Raw genomic sequence first — 21,387 nt, forward strand, 5'->3', positions numbered from 1 at the left:
TATAAGTCAGAGTGCTCCAAAGTTCAAACATGTGTTTCTGAATGTGTCAGGCCCACTGAAATTGCAAGTTTGTGTGTTCATGCATGTGTGTGTGTGTGCGTGTGTGAGAGAGAGAACGGGAGACAGAGAGAGAGAGAGAGAGAGAGAGAGAGAGAGAGAGAGAGAGAGAGAGAGAGAGAGAGAGAGAGATCTAGCCTTCCTGATGCTCCTGTCTGACTGGTTGGCAGTATCATATCCAGCCTATGCCTGAGGCTACTGCCCTGACAGCCAGTCAAATTGACACCTTTATTAAGATGAAGTTCCTCAGCAAATACAAAAAAAATGAAAAGGAGGAATGGAAACATAGCCCATATCCTGTTATACTGCAGAGGGGAAAAACTATTTCTGCTTAAATATATATTTAATGAAATACTACTACAATAAATGTATTTATCACAACATAATGAATACAAATGAAATGTAGGCCTATACATTTTTTTCCTTTAGCTACATCATTTCATTAAAAGAATCAGTTTCAACTGATAATTACCTTGCGACAACTTGGAAAAAAGTGAAAAATAGCGTACGCGTTACTGCGAGTTGTTATCTAAACTCTCGTTTAATTTACATTTTTATTGCAGGCGTGTAGCCTCACAGCTGAGACGGAGAGATTGCAGGCGGAGGGAGGAGTTGTTGCGCGTATCCTGTTGCATTTATTCGTTGCTCTCTTGACAGGATTCAAGCAGTCGAAAAGTTGATCTCGAGAGCCAACAACAAATAGTGGATGTCAGTCTCGGGCGTAGGGTAGGCTATACAAAGAGCGTTGAGCAACCAAATTTGTATGCAAACAGAGCATGCTGCTTCTCATAATAGTCTAACGAAAAGAAGTACAAGTTAGCTTTGAACCAATATAATTTACGTCGACTCCACCGGATTTATTCAACTTGGTCACACCAATGGATTTTAGAGTTGTTGCAGTTTGTTTCGTTGTGGCTGTCGTGAGACAAGGTAAGAAAATAAAGTGCAGTGGTCAATTATGCAGATATTTCCATCCCTCTCGAATAGGCTACTGGGAGGCTAAGCATCAGTGGCGTGTACAAGCTTGTCAGGCGCTCTTTTTTGTGTCTGTTGTCAAATTCAGCAAAGAAGAAGAGGATTTTGCCTTTAAACGTGTCACGTCACGCCGATGTCACATATTTGACATGTTGCTTCTGAAATGTGAACTGCACGGATGGTGAACATGTAACACTGATTTGGCTTCTAACTCGTTATCATATTGGCGACATATCCTAATAGGCCACAGCTCTTTAGATTGATCAATTCGATTGTATAAACGTGGCCTACATTTGTTGAACTGCCTTATGCTGCTTCTTCTATTTGTTTTGAACTATTTGTGTTTATCAGTTTCTTGGTGGATACTGGCAGCGTACGCTCATAAGTAGCCAATTATATAGACTATTAGTAAGTAGTGTATGCTAATGTCAAATGCCTTTTATATAAAAAAAGATGACATGTTTTATCGGAAAAGTACCCGAGTTAGAAGCCAAACTGTCAGACTTCCTAAAGACGGTCCACGTAACCTAGAGGGTAGACGTTTTAATTTCCTGTGTTTCGCCCAAAAATAAACCCTGTTTGGCATCATGCGCAGGGAGTGGCGGCAGAAACACTGACTGCCCGAAAACAGACTAGTGAGATGCTGAACATTTACAGTAACTTTAATGACACGAGAATCCAGGGTTGTTGTGAGTTAGGTACCCTGAAACATCTGGTCCAGCGCTCAATTAGCTCAACTTCCAGCGTCTGTGTCCCGCCTGGAAGAGCGGGGACAGCTGTTGAGCTCTGCATTACCGAGTCGGTAATCCTACTCATATGGCTCGGGTTTCACCAAATGTAGGTTCAGATTGTGTGGCACGGATGGGCTATTGTCGCAGGTTGTCTGTGTTACAGACCTATAGTTCTCTGACGTCTCTGTGTCTGGATTATCAAAAGTGACACCACAGACTAGAAATTACCTGACTATCTCTGTAACAAATTTCAAAGGGATGGTATAAGTGATGGGACTTTCAAGTCCAGTGATGTTACAACAGCGCCACTAAAGTTATTAAAAAATCGCGTCTGTATTTATATCCGAAATAGAGGAAGTTTAGCGACCAAAAACACTTCTTCTTTCTACTCTCAGTGCCTGGCCTTCTTTGGTGTGTTCATGGAAAATGCTGAAATATAAGTAGCTTGGTGAAAAAAAAGTACTGAGAAGTATGGAATATTCCAGAGTTTGAAAATAATTCATCATGAGTGCCATTTCATGTTTGTGGTGTAAAAGTCTTAACTTAACCAAAAAAATACAGACCATGACATGTTCACAGGACAGGGAGAAAATAATGTGTATGGTGTAAATTTGCAGACAATTTCTGTGACTGCCTGCTTAGAGTGGCATACTGGTGAGCTTGAATCTGTTTTGGTCTCATTTTCCTCCTCTGCGTTTTCATCCACAAAAACAGTTCTTTGTGCTAGTCTGCCATGTCTAAAGGGGTCAATGTCTGTATCAGGGTGTATCGATGTGCAGCAGAAAAAGGGAAAGTTGTGCATTGTTTCCTTTAGCTGGGGGTTGGAGGATGTGTATAAAGTCGGTTAGCCTGCCCCTTGTACAGAGAGTAATAAATGACCTGTGTGGTATTATGGAAAGCAGTGTGGATAGGTGTCTTTCATGATGCAGTGGGGAAGCTCCTATTTATTTCAGTGCGAGAGGGTCTCTTCTTCCTCTCATCTGGCCTGTTGTTAGTTCCACAACCCCTGCACCATCCCCTGCTGTTGGCCATTGATCTGCCAACCTCCCCCCAAGGGAGTTTATAGACTACACCTGAAAAGACCTCGCTTTAGACGTTACAGGGCACACCTAAATATGGCTCCAAAGATGGATTGTCTGCCATTTAACCTATGACCTTACTACCATACTCTACTCCTGAAAGCTAACTCTGCTTGTTTAAAAAAAAAAAAATTGTCCCCCCGAGATTAGCATATATAGTCCTATCTAGTGACTCTGCAATGATTTTGGGATAAGCTGTGGCTTACATGCAAGTTTTTTCCCCCCGTCTAGTAGTTCTCTTGTGTAAGGCCAATGTTAAACAGCCATTTTGTGTGAGACATACACTACGTACCAGAGAGAATTTCCAGCCCCTAGAGAAAGAAAAAAAAAAAAAGAAAAGAAGAGAGAACAGTTTGAGAGAAAACAAGGCCGAGACCTTCAGCCTGTCACCCCTCTCTCCCCCAGGGGGTTGCCCTGTGAGGGACTCCCAAGGACTCAAACATAATTAAAGCCTTTTTTCATCAGGCAGACACATGCCTTGGCTTACAGACCTAGCAGAAGACCTTGCTTAGTAACTCTACTTCCCCCTCTAGTAACATAAGCACAAACAGTCTGTGTTTGGTATCTGCTTGAAAAGCTGCTAATTTGTCTGCATGGGAGATCTGCCAGATGTGCATCTCATTGTGTGTCCTGCCTCAGAGCTGAGCTCTTAAAACGACTTCCCAGAGAGAGTCTTGAAGTAAATCACAGAGGGTTTTTAACAGAATTCAATGGGGAAGTGGGGAATCGTGTTTCATGAGAAACAAATGACATGAACATTTTTTTGAAGATGAAGATACATGTGGGTGACATTGAGGTTTCGGAGTGATGTGAATGATGAGAATGGGCCGTTCTGAAGAAGCACATGTCAACTCAACCTGGTCACTGCATTGAATGAAGCCATAAAATACTCCAAAGACTACACTGCCTTACAAAATAAAGTAATGACTCAGAGGGATACCATACTGATCTGAAATGAAAGCGAAAGGCTGTGGGGGTGGGAAAGGGGGCAGCATTGGCATTCCAGACCCCCCCTGGGCTCGTTATTCTGTGGGCAGATAAGGTAAGCCAACAGATAAACATTGTCTCCTTTGCCCACCGAGGCAAATGGAGAGGCTAGGAGAGAGAGAATGACAAAAGGGAAAATGGGGAAGATAGAGAAAATGAGAGATAGAGTGAGTGTGTGAGGGAGGGAGAGAGAGGAAGAGACTTTAGACAGAAAAAAAACAAATCAGCCCGGAAGAAAACAGAGGCCTACAACATGGCGGTCAGCCAGCCAGTGAGCAAGCCCACATCAATGCTCTTCCTGCTCTCACCTCCCTTATTGGACACAGAAAGGAATAGGCACTGCACTGACCCCTCACCCCAAACCCAGGTCTGTGACACCCACCTTTGTCCTGGACTACAGGAATACCCCATTACTGGACTCAACGGGGTGCACTAGAGTTTTCATGTGAAGAGATTTCATTAATGTAAAGAGATTTGTCGTAAGAGGGAGGTTTGACTTGGTTCCAAAGGGTCTGAATTAGAAGATGACAAGATAGGTCCTCAGAGGAATGCAAATGAAATGACTGAAGGGATGTATCCTTTAACAGTTTTTTTTTCTTCACAGTACATGCCACAGTGTTAAGAGTGCAGCACACAAACATTTCCTGTTGAAGGCCACAGTACATTTGCTACAAGTGCAGAGAAAGCACATATTTATCTGATGCTGTTGAAGTCAAACTCTGACTTCTGTATTTACAGCCAGTTATATCTAAAGAGATACAAGAAGAAGGTAACAGACACAGAGGTCCCTAGGAAGCATTTATCTTTATTCCTGGTCTAGCCTCTCACACACACCCTTGCCAGGAAGAGTTGAGGACAGGAGGTGTGGGTGTCAGTGACCTCATGCTGCTACCATTAACACCTCTTAATGAGCTGGCTAATCCAAATGTGTTTGTTGTGTGTTTTTGTGTGTGTTTGTGTGTGTGAGTCAAGCAAGTTAGGAGGAGGCTATGCCGCGAAACTCAAAAACACACCTAAAAAATGAATACATAAATTGCTTAGTAAGTCAGATAGTAGACAGATGCCTAAACATTTAAGACTATTTGTTGTAATATAGACACTGTATACTATATACTGAGCAGTAGCAAGGGTTTTCCCATGCTTATGAGTTAGCAGATCCATGTATGTAGGAGGGGAGCTGAAACTTCATCAAACTCAAGGAATCAAATGATAGAGCTGCAAACCTCAGAAAGAAAACCCCTCATCAGGTTACGGGCACTATGCAAATACTTGCAACTGCATTGGTTTTACTTGTGTGGGCTGTTTTTGAAATGATGAATGAGTATTTCAGTGGGAGTAGAAACCAGAAACAGCAAGCTTTGCATAAGCTAAAATTCAACATGAGCACAACAAAGATCAAAACAGGGCCCCAATATGTTTCCTTTAGTGTTAGTCTGGACTGACTGGGTGCACACGGCCCCAATATGTCTCCCCCGTCTTCCCTCATCTCTCCTCTTTCTGGCTTTGTCTCTTACTTTGAACCTGACACAAGATAACATGTGTGTATATGTATGTGTGTGTGTGTGTGTGTGTGTGAGACAGTGTGTGTGTATAAAGCTCTGAGGTACATCAAGATTTGTGGGTTATTGCAGCAGATTCACATAACACAATGGGGCCTGGGGCCTGTGACTTAACAAGATTGTGTGTCTGATTTAGAGCTCCCTTGAGAAAGAGAGTCTCACTGTGTGTGTGTGTGTGTGTGTGTGTGTCTGTGTCTGTGTGTGTGTCTCTGTGTGTGTGTGTGTGTGTGTGTTGGTCAGTGTGTCTATATGTATCATGTCCGTCCATACAAGAGTGTGCCTGTGTGTATCTGCACACGTTTACTGTATGAATGTGTTTGTTTTCAACACATTTGGTGTGTCTATGAATGTGTGTGCGTGACTGTCTTTGCATATCCACGCATGCATGACCATGTTAGTGCAAAACCTGTGTGTGTGTGTGTGTGTGTGTGTGTGTGTGTGTGTGTGTGTGTGTGTGTCGGGCAGGGCTGGTGTGTGAAACAGTAGCCAGCTCTAAACTATTGTTCCTCTGAGATGTGGGCTCAGCCAGAGGGGTCGCAGTTTCAGTTCATCACACTCCCTGGATTTCCTATTGCTCTTCCTGACACACACACACACACACACACACACACACACACACACACACACACACACTGCCCAAACCAGGTCGGGCAGTTGCGGGGGTCACAGACCGGTCGGCTTCTGTATTTCCAAAGAGTTTTATCTGGGTCAGGCTCCCAGAACTATTACAGTGTGACATACATGCCCCAGCAGCTGGACTGTTTAGTGTGATTTGGTGTGTGTGTGTGTGTGTGTGTGTGTGTGTGTTCGTGTGCAGATGTCTGGCTCCTGTAACACATACATGACCTGTAGGTCCACTCTTAATGCTGTCCACTCTTAATGCTGTGGCCACACACCAGAGAAAAACATGTGCACACATACTGCAACACAGAAATTCACACAAACATAAACACACTCAAACACAGTCATCCTGTTGCACTGAACAACCTATTGCTGAATATGACCACACACACGTGTGTAGTTGTGTGGGAGTTTGTGGGTGGATAGGTGTGCTGATTGAAATCATCTTTACATAATTGGTATAATTTACTGCTTTGTTCAGATGAAAAACAAACGCACACACGCACACACACACACACACACACACACACACACACACACACACAATCTACAAGAACAGTATGCCTGTGGGTGCATATCATCCTGCAAAATTCACGATCTGTTTGCATTACGTGACAGAGATAACATCAAAGTTCTGAAACCTGGAGAACGAGACAAGACAAGTAGAAGCGAGGGATGATTTCAGAAGTGCACACCCAGCAGCAGAAGATGAAAGAGAGGTGGCAGGGGGGAAGAGGAGGGGGCTACACCACAACTTTCCATATGATGTGTGTGTTTGTCACAAGTTGAGCGGAGATGCGATAAACACCGCGTCCGGACTTTGGGGGGCCTGTTCGGGGAAAGAGTTAGGGGTATATAGCAAAATGACAGCACACGAAGGAAACGCATGACTCTACTGTGTATTGCCATTTTGACACATGCACTCATGTGCTTTTTTGTGGTTTCGAGTGGCTGTTCATCAGTGAAATGTGCTTGAGGGAGTTTTAGTGAACTGGCTTCTCTGACTGCACAACCCAAAGCTGGTGCCCACATGTGTGCTATGCAGGGAGTGAGCAGGAAACCCAAATAGCTGGTGATGAATATGTATGTATGTGTGTTTACTGGGGCCCGAGCAGAAGCGCTGTGTAGGCACTCACTGTGTTTCCACCCGTCTTATTATTATGCCTCTTCAGCTTCTTTCTTCTTCTGCTAATGGAGTCTGTGGCAGCCCCATATGGGTACAAATATTTGCACACTTACTGGGGACAGTCCCATGATTCTTTTCAGCAAGTTTCATGTCTCAGGCTCCAGCACCATCAGCGGGTCAAAGCTGGAGGAAGTGTTTATGCAGTTTTTGAACCGAATGCCCTATTTTGAAAAAGGGTGTTATTGGATTCCTTGGATGAAGCCAAGTACAGCGCAAAAACGCTGTCTAATTTTCACCAAATTGAATGATGATAAAGTTTGATGAAGTTCAGACCAAGCCTCTCAGACAGATCAGGTGGATTTTAGATTTCCGAAACCGCTTGCCGGTTGCAGCCTTTCAGAGAGATCATATTTCAGCGACTGTTAGATATATTGACACCAAACTTGATATATGTACTCGGGACCCCTTCCTGAAGTTGTCCAAAAACTTGTGTCATTTGACCACTGGGGGGCGTTGCAATAAGCAGAAACGTGTTTTCCATAATCCTTTTTGATGTGTTGGCATATTTTAGGAGATCCCAAGGATGGGACGTGACAATTTATCATTTTGGCCAAATTTAAATGGTTGCCATATTAGATTTAATAAAAACATGAAAAAGTTTTCAGCTGCCACAACCCTTGTTGAACCTTCACCGAATTTGGTCGAACAGATGTTCTTCAGCCAAAGCCTCACATAAGTTATCAGACGTATTTTTAAAGTTTAAAAACCATCCGTCTGTCACACAGAATTCAGCAGGGAAGCCGCCAAACAGGAAGTCAGCTCATATCTAGGCCAATCTTTGGTCAACTGAAGTCTGTGGCAACTATTTTGTGTGTGTGTGTGTGTGTGTGTGTGTGTGTGTGTGTGTGTGTGTATGTGTTTGTGTGAATGTGTGTGTGTGTGTGTGTGTATGAGTTGGTTTGCCATTTTAAGCAAAGAAAAGAATGTTAGTGCCAGTCTACTGAAACATTGGCAGCTGGCTATTTAATTTTTTTTTTTTAAAACACACACACAATATGGCTCCTAATACCAAAGCGCTCTTAATTGCACTACAGTAGTTGCATGGCAGCTTGAAGGGACAAGCAAACTAACCAACCACTAGAGAATGAACTACCAACTCACAACATGCACAGTGATGTGCTGCCTTACTAGAGCGCTATCCAGCACATCACTGGAACATCACTGATGTTTGCCTCCTTGTGTAGGTTCATCTTTCATAATCTTCATACCGTTCATAATTCATCTTTAATGATAGGTTAGGCTTTCCAGTGTGGGCAAGGAAATTGCAAGGAGAGCTGGAGTTTAAACCTACCCCTGCTCTGTCTTTTGCTCGGTCCTAGCATCTCCTCTCCTCTTTCTTGTGAAGACGAAGATGGTTTTTGAAGTATGAGGTCATGGGGCTAGTAGTCTTGTTATCTTTCTTTTTTTTTTAAGTAAGAGTGTAAGCATTCTGGACAAAATCAAATGTATTTTAAGGGTTTGTATTGATTTGGAATTCTGATCAACTGGTTTGATAAAGGTGTTACAACTCACATCTCTTTCCTCCTCTTAGTCAGCTCATCCCTCGGCAACGGTGATGAGGAAATGCGCCTCACCGCCCCCCACCAGAACTACGTCTGCCCGGAGGGTGCCAATGTCACGCTGGTGTGCGAGCAGCACGGCCACCACCAGGGCGAGATCCGCACCTGGCTCTACACCCCGCACCTGGACCGCAAATGCCATGGGGGGCAGCGCCCGCGTGGGGGGCGCACGCCCCACACCAACCGCTCGCTGCCTGCCTCCGAGGTCGCCGTGTACTTGGAGGATACACAGCGGGTCATGCTCAGCTTGACGGCGGTGAAGATGGGGGACCAGGGTCGCTACTGCTGCCTGGTGGGGCAGAAGCACCACAAGGGCACCCTGCACAGCCACGTGCTGCTCACCGTCGGCCCACGTAAGGGAGTGTTTCTTTGGTTGCTGGCGTTGTCTTTGCTATATCCTTCAGTTTGTCAACAAATACACATGTACCACTGTCCAGTAGGGAGTCTTGAAGCAGTGGTGTAAAAGTGAGCTACACCCCGCAACTTTAGGGGAAGCTCAGTAGCAAAAAATATGAATTCTCGCATAATGGCGTTTGAAATATGTTTTGCATTACCTATATTCATGCGTCTGTTTAGATGCTCGCCATGAGAAGATTTGATATCTGTAAATGCTTTTTTCACATTCAAAGGCCTAAACCCTCAAAACTACATGTGTATGCACATATATATTTGTGTGCAAGTTATACAAGTTTATTTACGTACATGCATGTGTGTGCACTAATATCAACAAGATCTCTGGTGGTCAGTCAGACAGAAACAAGACTTCCTTTTGCAAGCTGCTATCAGGCTATGGTTCAGTGAGCAACTGCAGAAGCATTCGCCCAGAGGGTGTGAGACAGCAGCTGTGTGTGCCTGAGCCCAGGCGTCTGACTAGTGGGCCTAACTCCCTCTGTCTCTCCTCCACAGCCCGCAAGGGAGACCAGACCTGCACGGAGTGGAGCAACAACTCCAGTGAGGGTAAGATTGAGAGTCTCCTCAGTCACACGATTCTCCCAAACTTAATGTGGGAGCAGTTTTCCTGTCTCCTCTCATTCTGCGTAGGATATTGTGTGTTAAAGACTGTGTAATTGAGAGAGAGAAAGTTGTGGTAAGCATCCATAGCATCCATTGTTCCTGCAGGCACCGTTACTGCAGGCTTTGCTACAGCTGCCTGCATCATGGCTTTCCTGTGCCTGCCTCTCATTCTGGTGCTGGTGTACAGACAGAGGCAGACTGCCCAGTCAAACAGACGTGAGTAAAAACACACACACACACACACACACACACACACACACACACACACACACACACACACTGTACATCTGTCACACAGGAAGAACACAATACCTCTATAATTCCTGAAACCTTCAGTGCAGCAGCAGCACAGATCTACTTGATGTGTGTGTGTGTGTGTGTGTGTGTGTGTGTGTGTGTGTGTGTGTGTGTGTGTGTGTCTGTCTGTTTGTGTCTATCTGTCTGTGTCCGTGTGTGTGTGTGTGTGTGTGTGTCTGTCTGTCTGTCTGTGTGAGTGTGTGTGTGTGTGTGTGTCTGTCTGTCTGTCTGTTTGTCTGTCTGTGTGTGTGTAAGTAAAGGCATGTGCTCTAGCAGCTGTGGGCAAGTGTTTGGGTATGACTGAGCATGTGTGTGTCTTTGTATGTATATTTGGTGTCTCTGCTAACAAAAGACTGCCTTTTATTTCCTTCCTCTCACAGGTGCACATGAGCTTGTTCGAATGGACAGGTGAGTTTCACACACACACACACACACACACACACACACACACACACACACACACACACACACACACACACACACACACACACACACACACACACACACACAGGGGCCATTATTTCTGCTACACTACAGGAAATAGAAGAGCCAGTGAATACCTCCCTGTACACAATAGAGGGTTCCACAAACAACAGAAATGTATTTAGCAAAGATAGCAACGGCACAGTATGATAACAATACGCACCGTCCCAGAACTGTTCTGGAACAATCTGTGCTGCTTAGCCACTTGTGAATTAAGGTCTAAGGGGCCCTTTGCCTTTAGGGGTCATACTACATCATTCCATCATTACAGTGATACAGTAAAGTCCTTAGTCACCATAGCCATTTTTCCTCCCACTCTTTCCTCTCGTCTCTCCCGGTAGTGAGGCTCAGGGCCACGACAACCCCGTGTTTTTAGGGGGCTCCCCCCAGGCCAAGCCCCGCACGGTGTCTCAGATTATGACCCGCCAGTCTTCAGAGACGGGGCGCCACCTGCTGTCGGACCCGGGCACCCCGCTGACCCCCATCTACGGAGACGTCTTCTTCCCGTCACAAGGTAAGGGGGCTACACTTTAAGAGGTGACCATAGAGGTGCATTGCGCACACAGATGAAGCTTCAAAATTAAATTCAGAATCACTCAATCTCACACACACACACACAAACATACAACACTGAGTCACGTCAAAGAAGAAACATCCACACACATGCACACTCACACACACACAATAACACACTCAAACATGGAGTCACTTCAAGGCATAAACATTCACCCACACACACACACACACACACACACACACACATGCAAAATAACACACTCAAACACTTAGTCACGTCAAAGCAGAAACACTCACACACACCTGTAAGCACTTAGGTTAATTCCACTGATTCACAACTATCCAGACTGCAGCAGACGCTGGTGTAGATCAGATCAGAGCTGGCCACTATACAGACAGAGCACCAACTATACAGTCACAGTGACTGGAGGACACTCCTCTGAACACACGAAGGCAATTACTTAACTGGAACATGACACAGCTGGGACTGATAAATAGCAGCAGCTTTGCACTCAAAGAAATGAGGACTACAGGAGAACACACACACACACACACACACACACACACACACACACACACACACACAACCACACACAGAGTTCATTCTGTTGCAGCTATGCAAAATGGTCAAATAAGTGGTTTCCACACATTCTACAATGTGTCCTCCACACACACACACACACACACACACACACACACACACACACACACACACACACACGTCTTTCACCATAGAACATGAACCATCTGGAGGCTGTTATAACTGATATGGCAAATACACACAGCTATTTAAATGAGGTTCTCTTAGTTGACCACTTCATCATAATGATCTTTCCACCCACACACACACACACACACACACACACACACACACACACAGATATTCCCACAGCCCCTCTTCATGAGGTACCTGTCTGGGACGTTCCTAGAATTCCGAACTGAATTACAGTTTCCTGACTCAAGAGTCTCAGGAGCACAGCTGTCTTTGCTCCCTGCAGTTTGACGGTGTTACACAGGTGCAGACACACACACACACACACGCACATACACACACACATAACACACTTACATGTACACACGTGCGTACACACACACTCCCTCTCTCTCACTCACACACACACACACACACACACACAATAAGTGCTGTATTATGTAAATACAGTACGTGCAGTTGGTTGCAGTGTTTGTTAGTGGCTGGGTATTTGTGTCAGCAGCAGTTTCAATGGCTCTGCTGTACACAGACTTAACCAATGCTTCACAGGTCTGTTTCCCCTTTTCTGTTTCACAACCCGATTACCTAAGACGCTCAGCAGAGAAGGGAAGGGTGGGGGTGTGGGTAGATGGCTGACAATAACGGCATGCCTCTTTTACTGGGAAAAGTTGAAAAAGACTAATGAGCAGTCTTTCTGTGTGTGTGTGTGTGTGTGTGTGTGTGTGTGTGTGTGGGTGTGTGTGTGTGTGTATGTGTGTATGTACAGTATGTCTAAGCCCTTGCCAGAGCACACATATCTGGTAACCTCTCATTACTGGGTGTCCGGAGGAAGGGCAGGGAGAACCGTGGAAACTCCCTGCCTGGTCCACCCTGTTTTATAAAGACCACAGCAATGTCCAGGACAAGGCAATCTTAAGTCACCTCCTGACGGGTGCCATGGACACCAATGTCTCTGTGTCTGAGAAGCAGTGAAAGAGAGTTTCCATGTCCAAGTGACCAGTCAAATACAGTGTACTGACTCCCTGGATGCATGGTGTTTCACCAGCAAGCTCATCTGTGTGTGTGTGTGTGTGTGTGTGTTTTGTTTTGTTTTCTCAGAGCCTATCCCAGAGTCACCCGACTTCCTGCAAGTATAGCCTGGAGGAACTTTGACCTGTGATCTGGAAACGCCTTGTGGATTTCTCTTCTTCCTCACTCTCTCACACACAGTTTCACCACTCCCCAAAACCTGTTCCACTGGATCACTGTGTGTGTGTGTGAGTGTGTGTGTGTGTGTGGGGGGTGGGCTGGGGTGGCTGGGGGGTCTCTAACCGCACTGCTTGTGGATAAATGGAAGGAGAAAATAAACTCTCTCACACTTGTGACAACAACTGAAAGGCCAAAAGGGAACCTATTTTCTCAGCATGGTGGTGCACTAGGGGTTGCTTTGCCTGTGACACTCTTGTGAGACTGGTGGTGTACAGATGTCTGGTGATTTGCCATCCAAAACATTCCAGAGACGGGGGACATGGAGATGAGTGTGAGAGTGGAGGTCTAACAACCTGTCTGTCTGAAGGGTCACATCAGATTTTCAAGTGTCTCTGGATTTTTCCCACTTCACCGTACCTGTCGCTCTGCTGCTTAACACTTGGACATGTCGCCTTTCTGGCTACTGGCTCATGCACTTACCCTTGCCCTCCCCTTACGGTTATGTTAGCTGCAATGCTAACTGGTGCTGATGTTCATGTTTGTTCAGCGTTACCCTTAAAAGATCAATGTGTAATATGAGTGGTGAGATTACGAATATATTTTAACTGTACATAACACAGAGATTATTTTAGATATATAGAGTATGTGCTGACTCTGGGCATCTGTAGTTGTTTGAAGACAGAGCTCTCTTTGTGTTTGTGCAAGTATGTAAAAATGCACCCAGCAGTTGAAGTAGACGTCTATGGAAAAAAATAATTATTTAACAAAATCTCCTACAATTGCTTTGTAATTTGTTAAAACGCACATATGAAAACATGCATGACAGCATTCATGGTTTCAGACAACTACCAGATGTGAAGAGTCCCATATCAAATCCCATATTTGGTTTGCCACTGTCTCTTTCTACAGTTAATGCAATCGTCCTTTCTTGCATTTCTGCAAACGTTGTTGAAGAACTACCATTGTTGGATAATAGAACTTTGAACACTCTCGTAGTTACCATGGTGGTTGCTCAACAACACTATATGCAAACAGTCTTTATCAGTCTGGTTCTCAGTTTCCTCCATTTGCTTGCTCTGTTTCATCATGATGAAGGCAAGAGCCCTTTTTTTTCAGACATTTCTGCATTCCTTTCAGATCAGTTATGCTACCTCACTTCTTCTCATTGCACAGACCCACAATCCAACCTCTACTGTTTCAGGATCAGACTGTCAACTCTGGGGGCTCTCTGTATAGAAATATGTAAAAAAAAAAAAAAACATTGTTGGTAAGGACTAATGCAAAAAAGCCCTCACAACTCCCTGTATGCTGAGGAACTATCTTATGTAGCAGGCGTGTGCTTGACTATAGCGTAATTGTGTGAGGGTGACTTTTTAATTAGTCCCACAGTGGTCACTGCCAAAACAGACTTCCATTTAATTAAATCCTTAGCTTTACCAGACATTCCGTTCTTGGAAATTTAAATTTTACATTTCAATGATGTGTGTTAAAGTTTTTTTTTCTAGAGGCTTGTGTGTGTGCGTGCATGTTTCTGTGTGTGTGTGTGTGTGTGTGTGTGTAAGAGAAGTCTCATATCATGGTCTTACAGCTCACCACCACCACAAAGATGTTGAACCTTATGGTAAATGGTTTTGAATGGCTTGAAGTCTCTCTGAAGGATACGGGACCCACTGCTCCTTCTTGAGCATGGACCCAGAACTGGATAAAACAAAGGACAAATTCAGAGAACTTCAAAGGAATATTCAATTCCTCTTAAAAGTAAAAATTGCTGTTGGATTCAGTAGAATGTGAAAGTCACTTGTTAATAACCATTTGGGAGACAGAAAATGTGGTAATGTGTGTTTATGGTTATAAAGAGGCTTTAACTCACACACAAATCATACCTTGCTATGTACATAAAATATTTCATGTTTCTGTTTTATAAAATAAAAATATATTTCAAATCCAATGTGTGTGAGTGAACCTCCTGTGTGTGTGTTGTCTCTCGGTGTCGATTCTCGGAACTCAAGCTTTTTTGCACGCCTAAGCTCCAAAAAGAGCTGAAGTTCCTCATTATGTGACTGATAGCCATATGAAAAGGTAGTTGCACTGTATGCAATACTATTCAAACATGGACACTGTATTATAAATGGATTCTATTCTAATCCACTAATGATTTGAAAATACTAATATTAATTCCACATTTAATTACTTCCACATTTAAGAGCAACCCTCTTGTCAGCCGATGTGCAAGATATGGCAACCCGCTGCCAGAGTTATAACAGAGTTAAAAACACGGTCGACTTTTCTCTTGCACGGTTTGGGTCATTACTGTTGCCATGGTGCTAATCAGATGATGAAACAGTGGATGTGCCCACATGGGGGTTGCTAGCCTAATAATCTATAGATGACTGCTTGCAAACCAAGTGGACACTCTCTTGAAGGCTTCTGCCTCCCTTCTTGTGTTCTCCAGGTGCTGTTCATGTTCTTTTCCGCTTTTCGTGACTAGATTCGTTTTTGCACTAAGACACCCTAAACCAACATTATCTTCAAATTGATAGAGGGTAGCACTCCAATGGGGGTGGGGCATGTATTATAAAGTGTCCAATGTCAATCACGTATTTTGATGAGAATGCGTCCTTAACCCATTGAGCCACTGAATTTGTTTATTTCGCAGAGAAAACATCTTGCCTAAAACTAATATAATAATCATTTAATATTTTAAACTCCTTTAATACGGGGCCAGGTGTGTCTGCATCCCTTGCACTGCTTATAGCGCCAGCCCTGCTAGATAGGCCCTTACAGGCTCTTTCTTTGCTGAAGAGGCCTAACCTGGATCCTGATTCCTCCTCTAAGTTTAGACCTATCCAAGCTCCCATTTCTATCACAAATACTTACAAATGCAGTTTTGAATCAATTACAAAGTTATTTGAATGATATGTATATGTACCAATCTGGTTTCTGTGCCATGCACAGCACTGAGTCTGCCCTCTTGAACGGCACAAATGACCTGCGGCTCACTGCTGATTCTAAGGGTTCTGTTCTTCTAGATCTGACGGCCGCTTTCAACACAGTGGACCACGCAGTGCTACTTGAGCGGTTGGAGCATTTTGTTGGACTAAAGGGAAAAGCAATTCAGTGGATTGCCTCTTATTTACCTAATAGGACATTTCTGGTCAATAGGGAAAAGCGTATTTTCAAATGTTGCACCCCTCTCCCACTAGGTTCAATACTTTTAGTTTTTACTTTATTTATTGCCTCTAGCCCAGATGATCCGAAAGCATAGGATCTCCTGTCACTGCTATGCTGATGATACTCAAATATATTTTCCTCCTTATTCTGGTCAAGACAATTGACATTCTCTTTTTGACTGCCTTGAAGACATTCAACTCTGGATGGGTAATAGATTCCTCAAACTTAATGAAAATTGACAGAGTTATTATTTTTGGTCCAGTCACACCACACCAAAAGCCTGTAGTAAAGAATGTTTGGGTGTTTTTTTGACTCGACAGGCAGATATGTTCACTTGTTAGTGCAACAATTGCTAAAGTGAGAAATCTCCTATCGCAAAAACGGGTGGTCCATGCTTTTATATCTTCCAGATTGCAATGCACTATACCCAGGATTAAGCATCACTTCATAAGTAACAAGAGGTCCAAAATGTGGCAGCTAAACTTTTAACTAAGAAGCTTGGCCACATTACACAAGTTTTAGCAGATCTAGCAGATTTTGAATGGACCATCTTATATTTATAATCTCCTGACCCCTTGAACTCAATGAAAGACTTGAAGGTCCTCAGATGTTTTTAATTTTTTCTTTACCTTGGTCTAATTTTAAATCAAAGGGTTGTCAAACTTTACTATCATTGGTCCTAAATTATGGAATAATCTCCCTTTTTATGTTAGATCTGCTGTCTGTTTGAACACTTTTATAAACAGACTTTCCCTGGATTATAACTGGGTGATGCATTCTTTTAGCTGCACTTAGCCCAGTCTGACCTCAGGCTTTTATTTGTGCTTTTAGTCAGAAGTTTACTTTAGGTCAAGTTCACTTAAAATGTGTTGTTTTTGACTTACAGGGGTATACCATAAAGGAGACTTAAGAGATTTCATTCCGGAAATCTCCGAACTGTGCAAAGAAATGATGGTAACTAGCTGTTTTGAAGTTTGTGTGGTTTGCATGACACACGTAGGGTTTAACCTATGTGTCTTCGTGTGTGTGTGTGTGTGTGTGTGTGTGTGTGTGTGTGTGTGTGTGTGTGTGTGTGGATATAGGTTATCTTATGCAAGCTCAAGAAACACGCACCTCCCCTATGACTACAACCACAATAGCTGCAAGTAATACAGAACATACCTTATCTACAGCCCTGGACTCTCTAATGTGCAAAGATACGTCAAGGGTTCATAGTTTGGTAGAACCCAATCCATATAGAATGATGGTAAATGGCCTACATAGCGTCTGTCACGACTACTCCAGAAAATGACAACAATGACAGAAGAATCAGAATGACAGTCAATGGAGGAAAGTGTTCACTGATGTATTCTAGCAGCAGCATACAGCTGATGTTTACACAACAATTGATCTTAATCTGGATGTTTTTGTAGCATAGCTACAGGTTAGCATTTAGTGCAAAAATGTATTGCAGGCTTGTGCCGATAGACACCAATTCATATTGAAGCATGTGCCTTTTTGCAGACTCAGATAACAACTGATGGAAAGTCACGATGGAACGTATCTGGTCATGGGTTGGGTGTCCAAGAATGAGCCAGGAAAGAGATTATTTTGGCTCCTGATTTTTTTTTTTGAGTCGATGCACAGTATATGTGTTGAAACCATGCCCAAAATGAAATAATGTCTTCTAAACATCTGTCTGAGCAGATGCCTGACTGAAACACTCCACCAAGTCCCTCCGACATGTCCTTCAGCCCATAAACGTGCTTTTGTTTTGCCCAATAAAACAGCAGCACACATATAGACACACTGCAAATCTTGCAAGTTGAAATGTCCTGTTTAAGACATTTCAAAGAACTTCTCTGCACCGCAGGGATGTTGAAACAGGAAGGAGCGCTCAGCTTGAGAACACTGCTTCCTCTTTCAGAGAAACAACAAAAGCAGTCATGCTGCTGGGACTCATTTCCTGTTTTGCTCATCGCTGCTCACTTCCTCCACAGCAACACCTCGGAGTACAAGCAGACACAGTAAAAGTCTGTCAATCTCTGCCCTTTAAATCACAATCAGGTAGGGCAGTCGAGGGAGTCTGACTATAGAGGGGAGTGGAGTCTGTCTCAATTTATCAGCCCATCACGCCAAATGTTTCACCTCATTTGACTGGAGTGCTGGTCAGCATCTCCTAGCTGAATCTCTAAAGCAGCATGTCCTTGCTTTGCATGCTGAGAATGTACTGTGTGTGTGTGTGTGTGTGCGTGTTATACCTGACAAAGACAAGGATGACACCACAACCTCTTAGTGTGCAGCTGTGGCTGAAAAGTGCATGTCCAACCAAAAACAAACGTCTTGGACCATGACACAACACATGATCACAAGTCATCACTGACACCCACAAGTTACGTGAGTGCGCGTTTGTGTGTGTGTGTGTGCGTGTGTTTATATGTGTATTTGTTTGTGTGTGTGTGTGTGTGTAAGTGTGTGTGTGTATATGTGTATTTGTTTGTGTGTGTGTGTGTGTGTGTGTGTGTTTGTCATATCTCCCTACCGAGAGCGAAGGAGTCCCGTCGTCCTCCACGGTGACGGCCAGACGGTACTCCTGTTGTCGTTCGCGGTCTGGAGGGGAGGGCCGTGTCACCATCTCACCTGTCACACGGTCCATGCGGAATGTCAGATCCTGGTTGCCGCCGGTGATGTAGTAAAACAGCATGGCGTTGCGGCCAATGTCACGGTCAGTTGCCACCACACGTAGAACTGATGTGCCCCCACCGACATTCTAAAAATGTGTGAAAGAAAGAACCCATTTCAGACATTTGCACCAGCATTTTATGTGATTAATTACGGCTGTATGTCAGTATACTTTACATGGCTGATTATCAGGAACATAAAATGCAACAAACTCAGTTCTTATCAACTCGTCGTCCTCCAAGTCTGATTTTACAGATCTGAGCCACAACAAGATGACAAGGAGGTCATGGATCAGTGGAAGGACTGAGCGAGATAATGGAAGCGTAGTCACTGAGGAAATAACAATAATCTTTCATTTCAATTAACAAAACTAAAGTGTTATTCAGTGAACCCTAGACTTTCCCCATACATTTAAACCATTTAAATTCAAGCAAGAAAATGTCTGCCTGGATCCTTTTTACTAGAGACATCTGGCCTGATAAAAGTGCCTGGTTGATGAGTGGGTGATTGATGGGTCTGAGAGTGATTGGCAGGTGGCAGGACAGTGAGCCTCACCTCACTGATGGAGACGTTGTAGCCGCGAGGGCTCTGGATGACCGGCCCGTTATCGTTCACGTCCAGGATGTTGATGGTCAGAAAGTGGTCAGTGTAGCGAGGGGGGGAGCCATTATCCAGAGCCCGCACCTGTGGACACACAGTACACAGAGTGGCAAAGATGCGCACATGCAAACATACACACACACATACAAACACACACCCATAGACACAACCACATCATAATACACGTTTTTCTTAAAGACCAGCAAACCTTCTCACTGCTTTAGCTTGAGTATCATCTCTATGTTCGACAATATGTTTCAATACATTGAGCGTTAATACACAGATGTATAGATCTTATCCTGACTCCCACCTTAAGCAGGTAGCGGTCCACAGCCTCTCGGTCCAAGGGAGCATTCACGTAGATCTCCCCATATGTGTTGTTAGCAGTGACGATCCTGAACACATCCTGCATGTTACCTGCCACCAGGGTAAAATTCACCTGATGGAGAGACGGAGGTAAAAAGAGAAGAGAGAGATGGAAGCAATCAAGTAAAGTGCATTGTTTAGTACTAGTGACACCCAAGTATCTCTCGCTCCCCCTCTCTCTATCTCCCTCTCTCTCCTCACCAGTCCGTTATTCCTAGCATCCTTATCTCTGGCCAGCACCATCGCCACTCTCTGTCCAATAGGAGTGTCCTCTGGGATGTCCACGGTGACGTCAGATGTGATGTCAAACTGCGGGCTGTTGTCATTCTCATCCTGAATGGTGATGGACACCTGTCACAGAACAGAAAGTATCAGTGAATAGTGACTGAATGAAGAGTGACTGAGATGAAGGCTGTTCAATATTAATGTAGTGGAAGGTGGCAATGAAGAACTCCTACCTTCTGCATTTCCACAGTGAATGGTAGGGAAAAAAAGGAAAAAGTGTGAATAAAAGTGCCTTTTATAAATACTTCCAATAGTCAAACCAGATAAGCTTATTCTCCTAAACCACAGTGTGTGGCCTAAAGGTCACAAGAGCAACTATGATGTCAAAAACTGTGTGTAGCTGTGAGTGTGTGTGTGTATGGAGAAATGGGGAACATCTTTACCACGGTGGAGCCCCTCTTTGGCCCGCCGTCGTCCGCCAGCACAGTTAGTGTGTAGGAGTCCCCCTTCTCCCTGTCCACCAGCCCAGTGACCGTGATGCGCCCCTGCAGGATGGGAGGACAAGCACAGGAAGTGAGTGAGGGCTGTGCTATGAGAGCGATGATTGCGAGAGTGCTGAGAAGTATTTTCTGTGTGCAAGTTTGCAAATTGTATTTGTTTTTGTGTGTGTCCGTATTGTGTGTGTTTGTAAGGCTGTCTGTGTGAGTGTGTTTTGTTTGTGTTTGTAGGTCTTTGTCCGTGTGAGTGTGTCAGCATGATTATGTTTTTCTGTGTGAATGTGAGCGTCTGGTGTTTTCTGTGTGACTGAGTGACCCCTGCCCTGACCCACCGTGACACTGTCGATCTTGAAGAGAGCGAGTGCGGCCGGCGAGGTGTCCGGGTCGAAGCGGTACGTCAGCTGGTTGAGGTTGTCGGCCGACTGCGCCTGCACCTGGATGACCTCGGTGCCCGTGGCGATGTTCTCGCGCAGCGTGGTCTCGTAGCCGGACAAGAAGAAGGCCACGGCCTCGTCCAGCTCGTTCAGCAGCGTCACGTACACCGTGCAGTACCCGCGGTGGAACGGCGCCGACTGGTCTGTGGCGGACACGTTCATTAGGTAGCTGGTCTTGGTCTCGTAGTCCAAGTAGTCCACAGTGGTCACCAGGCCTGTGCTCACGTCCACCTCGAACTTGCGGTCCGAGCCGGAGACCAGTGCGTATGCCACCGCACCCCCATCGCCTGCAGGGGGAGCTGCAGGTTACTGCAGAGCCACACACACAGAGCCTAGTGCATATGTTCAGTTATGGCTGAGTACAGAACTTCGTTAAGTACCCAGTATGTAAAAATAGGTCATCTTCATATAGCAAACGGCTAATTATCACATCAGTACACAGTGCAGTGGTATCTTAATCAGCATGTGA

The 21,387-nt window shown here is 44.5% G+C and overlaps 2 protein-coding genes across 2 annotated transcripts in view; one reads left to right on the plus strand and one right to left on the minus strand.

Moving 5' to 3' along the window:
* cdh23 (cadherin-related 23) overlaps positions 1 to 21,387 on the minus strand; it is a 197,855-nt gene that overhangs the window by 28,103 nt on the left and 148,365 nt on the right. The window contains exons 30-36 of the mRNA XM_031579449.2: positions 20,817 to 21,205; positions 20,431 to 20,532; positions 20,221 to 20,223; positions 19,964 to 20,113; positions 19,707 to 19,835; positions 19,352 to 19,480; positions 18,657 to 18,884 (exon numbers count right to left, since the gene is read on the minus strand). Of these exons, the coding sequence (XP_031435309.1) occupies positions 18,657 to 18,884; positions 19,352 to 19,480; positions 19,707 to 19,835; positions 19,964 to 20,113; positions 20,221 to 20,223; positions 20,431 to 20,532; positions 20,817 to 21,205 (1,130 nt within the window). The remainder of the gene's footprint in view (positions 1 to 18,656; positions 18,885 to 19,351; positions 19,481 to 19,706; positions 19,836 to 19,963; positions 20,114 to 20,220; positions 20,224 to 20,430; positions 20,533 to 20,816; positions 21,206 to 21,387) is intronic.
* Positions 677 to 14,912, plus strand: vsir (V-set immunoregulatory receptor). The gene is made up of 7 exons (XM_012816971.3): positions 677 to 987; positions 8,727 to 9,107; positions 9,661 to 9,711; positions 9,874 to 9,984; positions 10,446 to 10,473; positions 10,890 to 11,062; positions 12,875 to 14,912. Exons 1-7 carry the CDS (start codon positions 936 to 938, stop codon positions 12,910 to 12,912), a joined length of 834 nt encoding a protein of 277 aa, XP_012672425.1. The 5' UTR covers positions 677 to 935; the 3' UTR covers positions 12,913 to 14,912.

The sequence above is a fragment of the Clupea harengus genome, chromosome 13, assembly GCF_900700415.2.
Source record: "Clupea harengus chromosome 13, Ch_v2.0.2, whole genome shotgun sequence".
Lineage (NCBI taxonomy): Eukaryota > Metazoa > Chordata > Actinopteri > Clupeiformes > Clupeidae > Clupea > Clupea harengus.

Coding starts and splice junctions, on each gene's coding strand:
- vsir (XM_012816971.3), top strand. CDS start 936: ATGGATTTTAGAGTTGTTGCAGTTTGTTTCGTTGTGGCTGTCGTGAGA. Junction 9,985..10,445: donor GACTGCCCAGTCAAACAGAC/GTGAGTAAAAAC, acceptor TTCCTCTCACAG/GTGCACATGAGCTTGTTCGA. Junction 11,063..12,874: donor CGTCTTCTTCCCGTCACAAG/GTAAGGGGGCTA, acceptor TTGTTTTCTCAG/AGCCTATCCCAGAGTCACCC.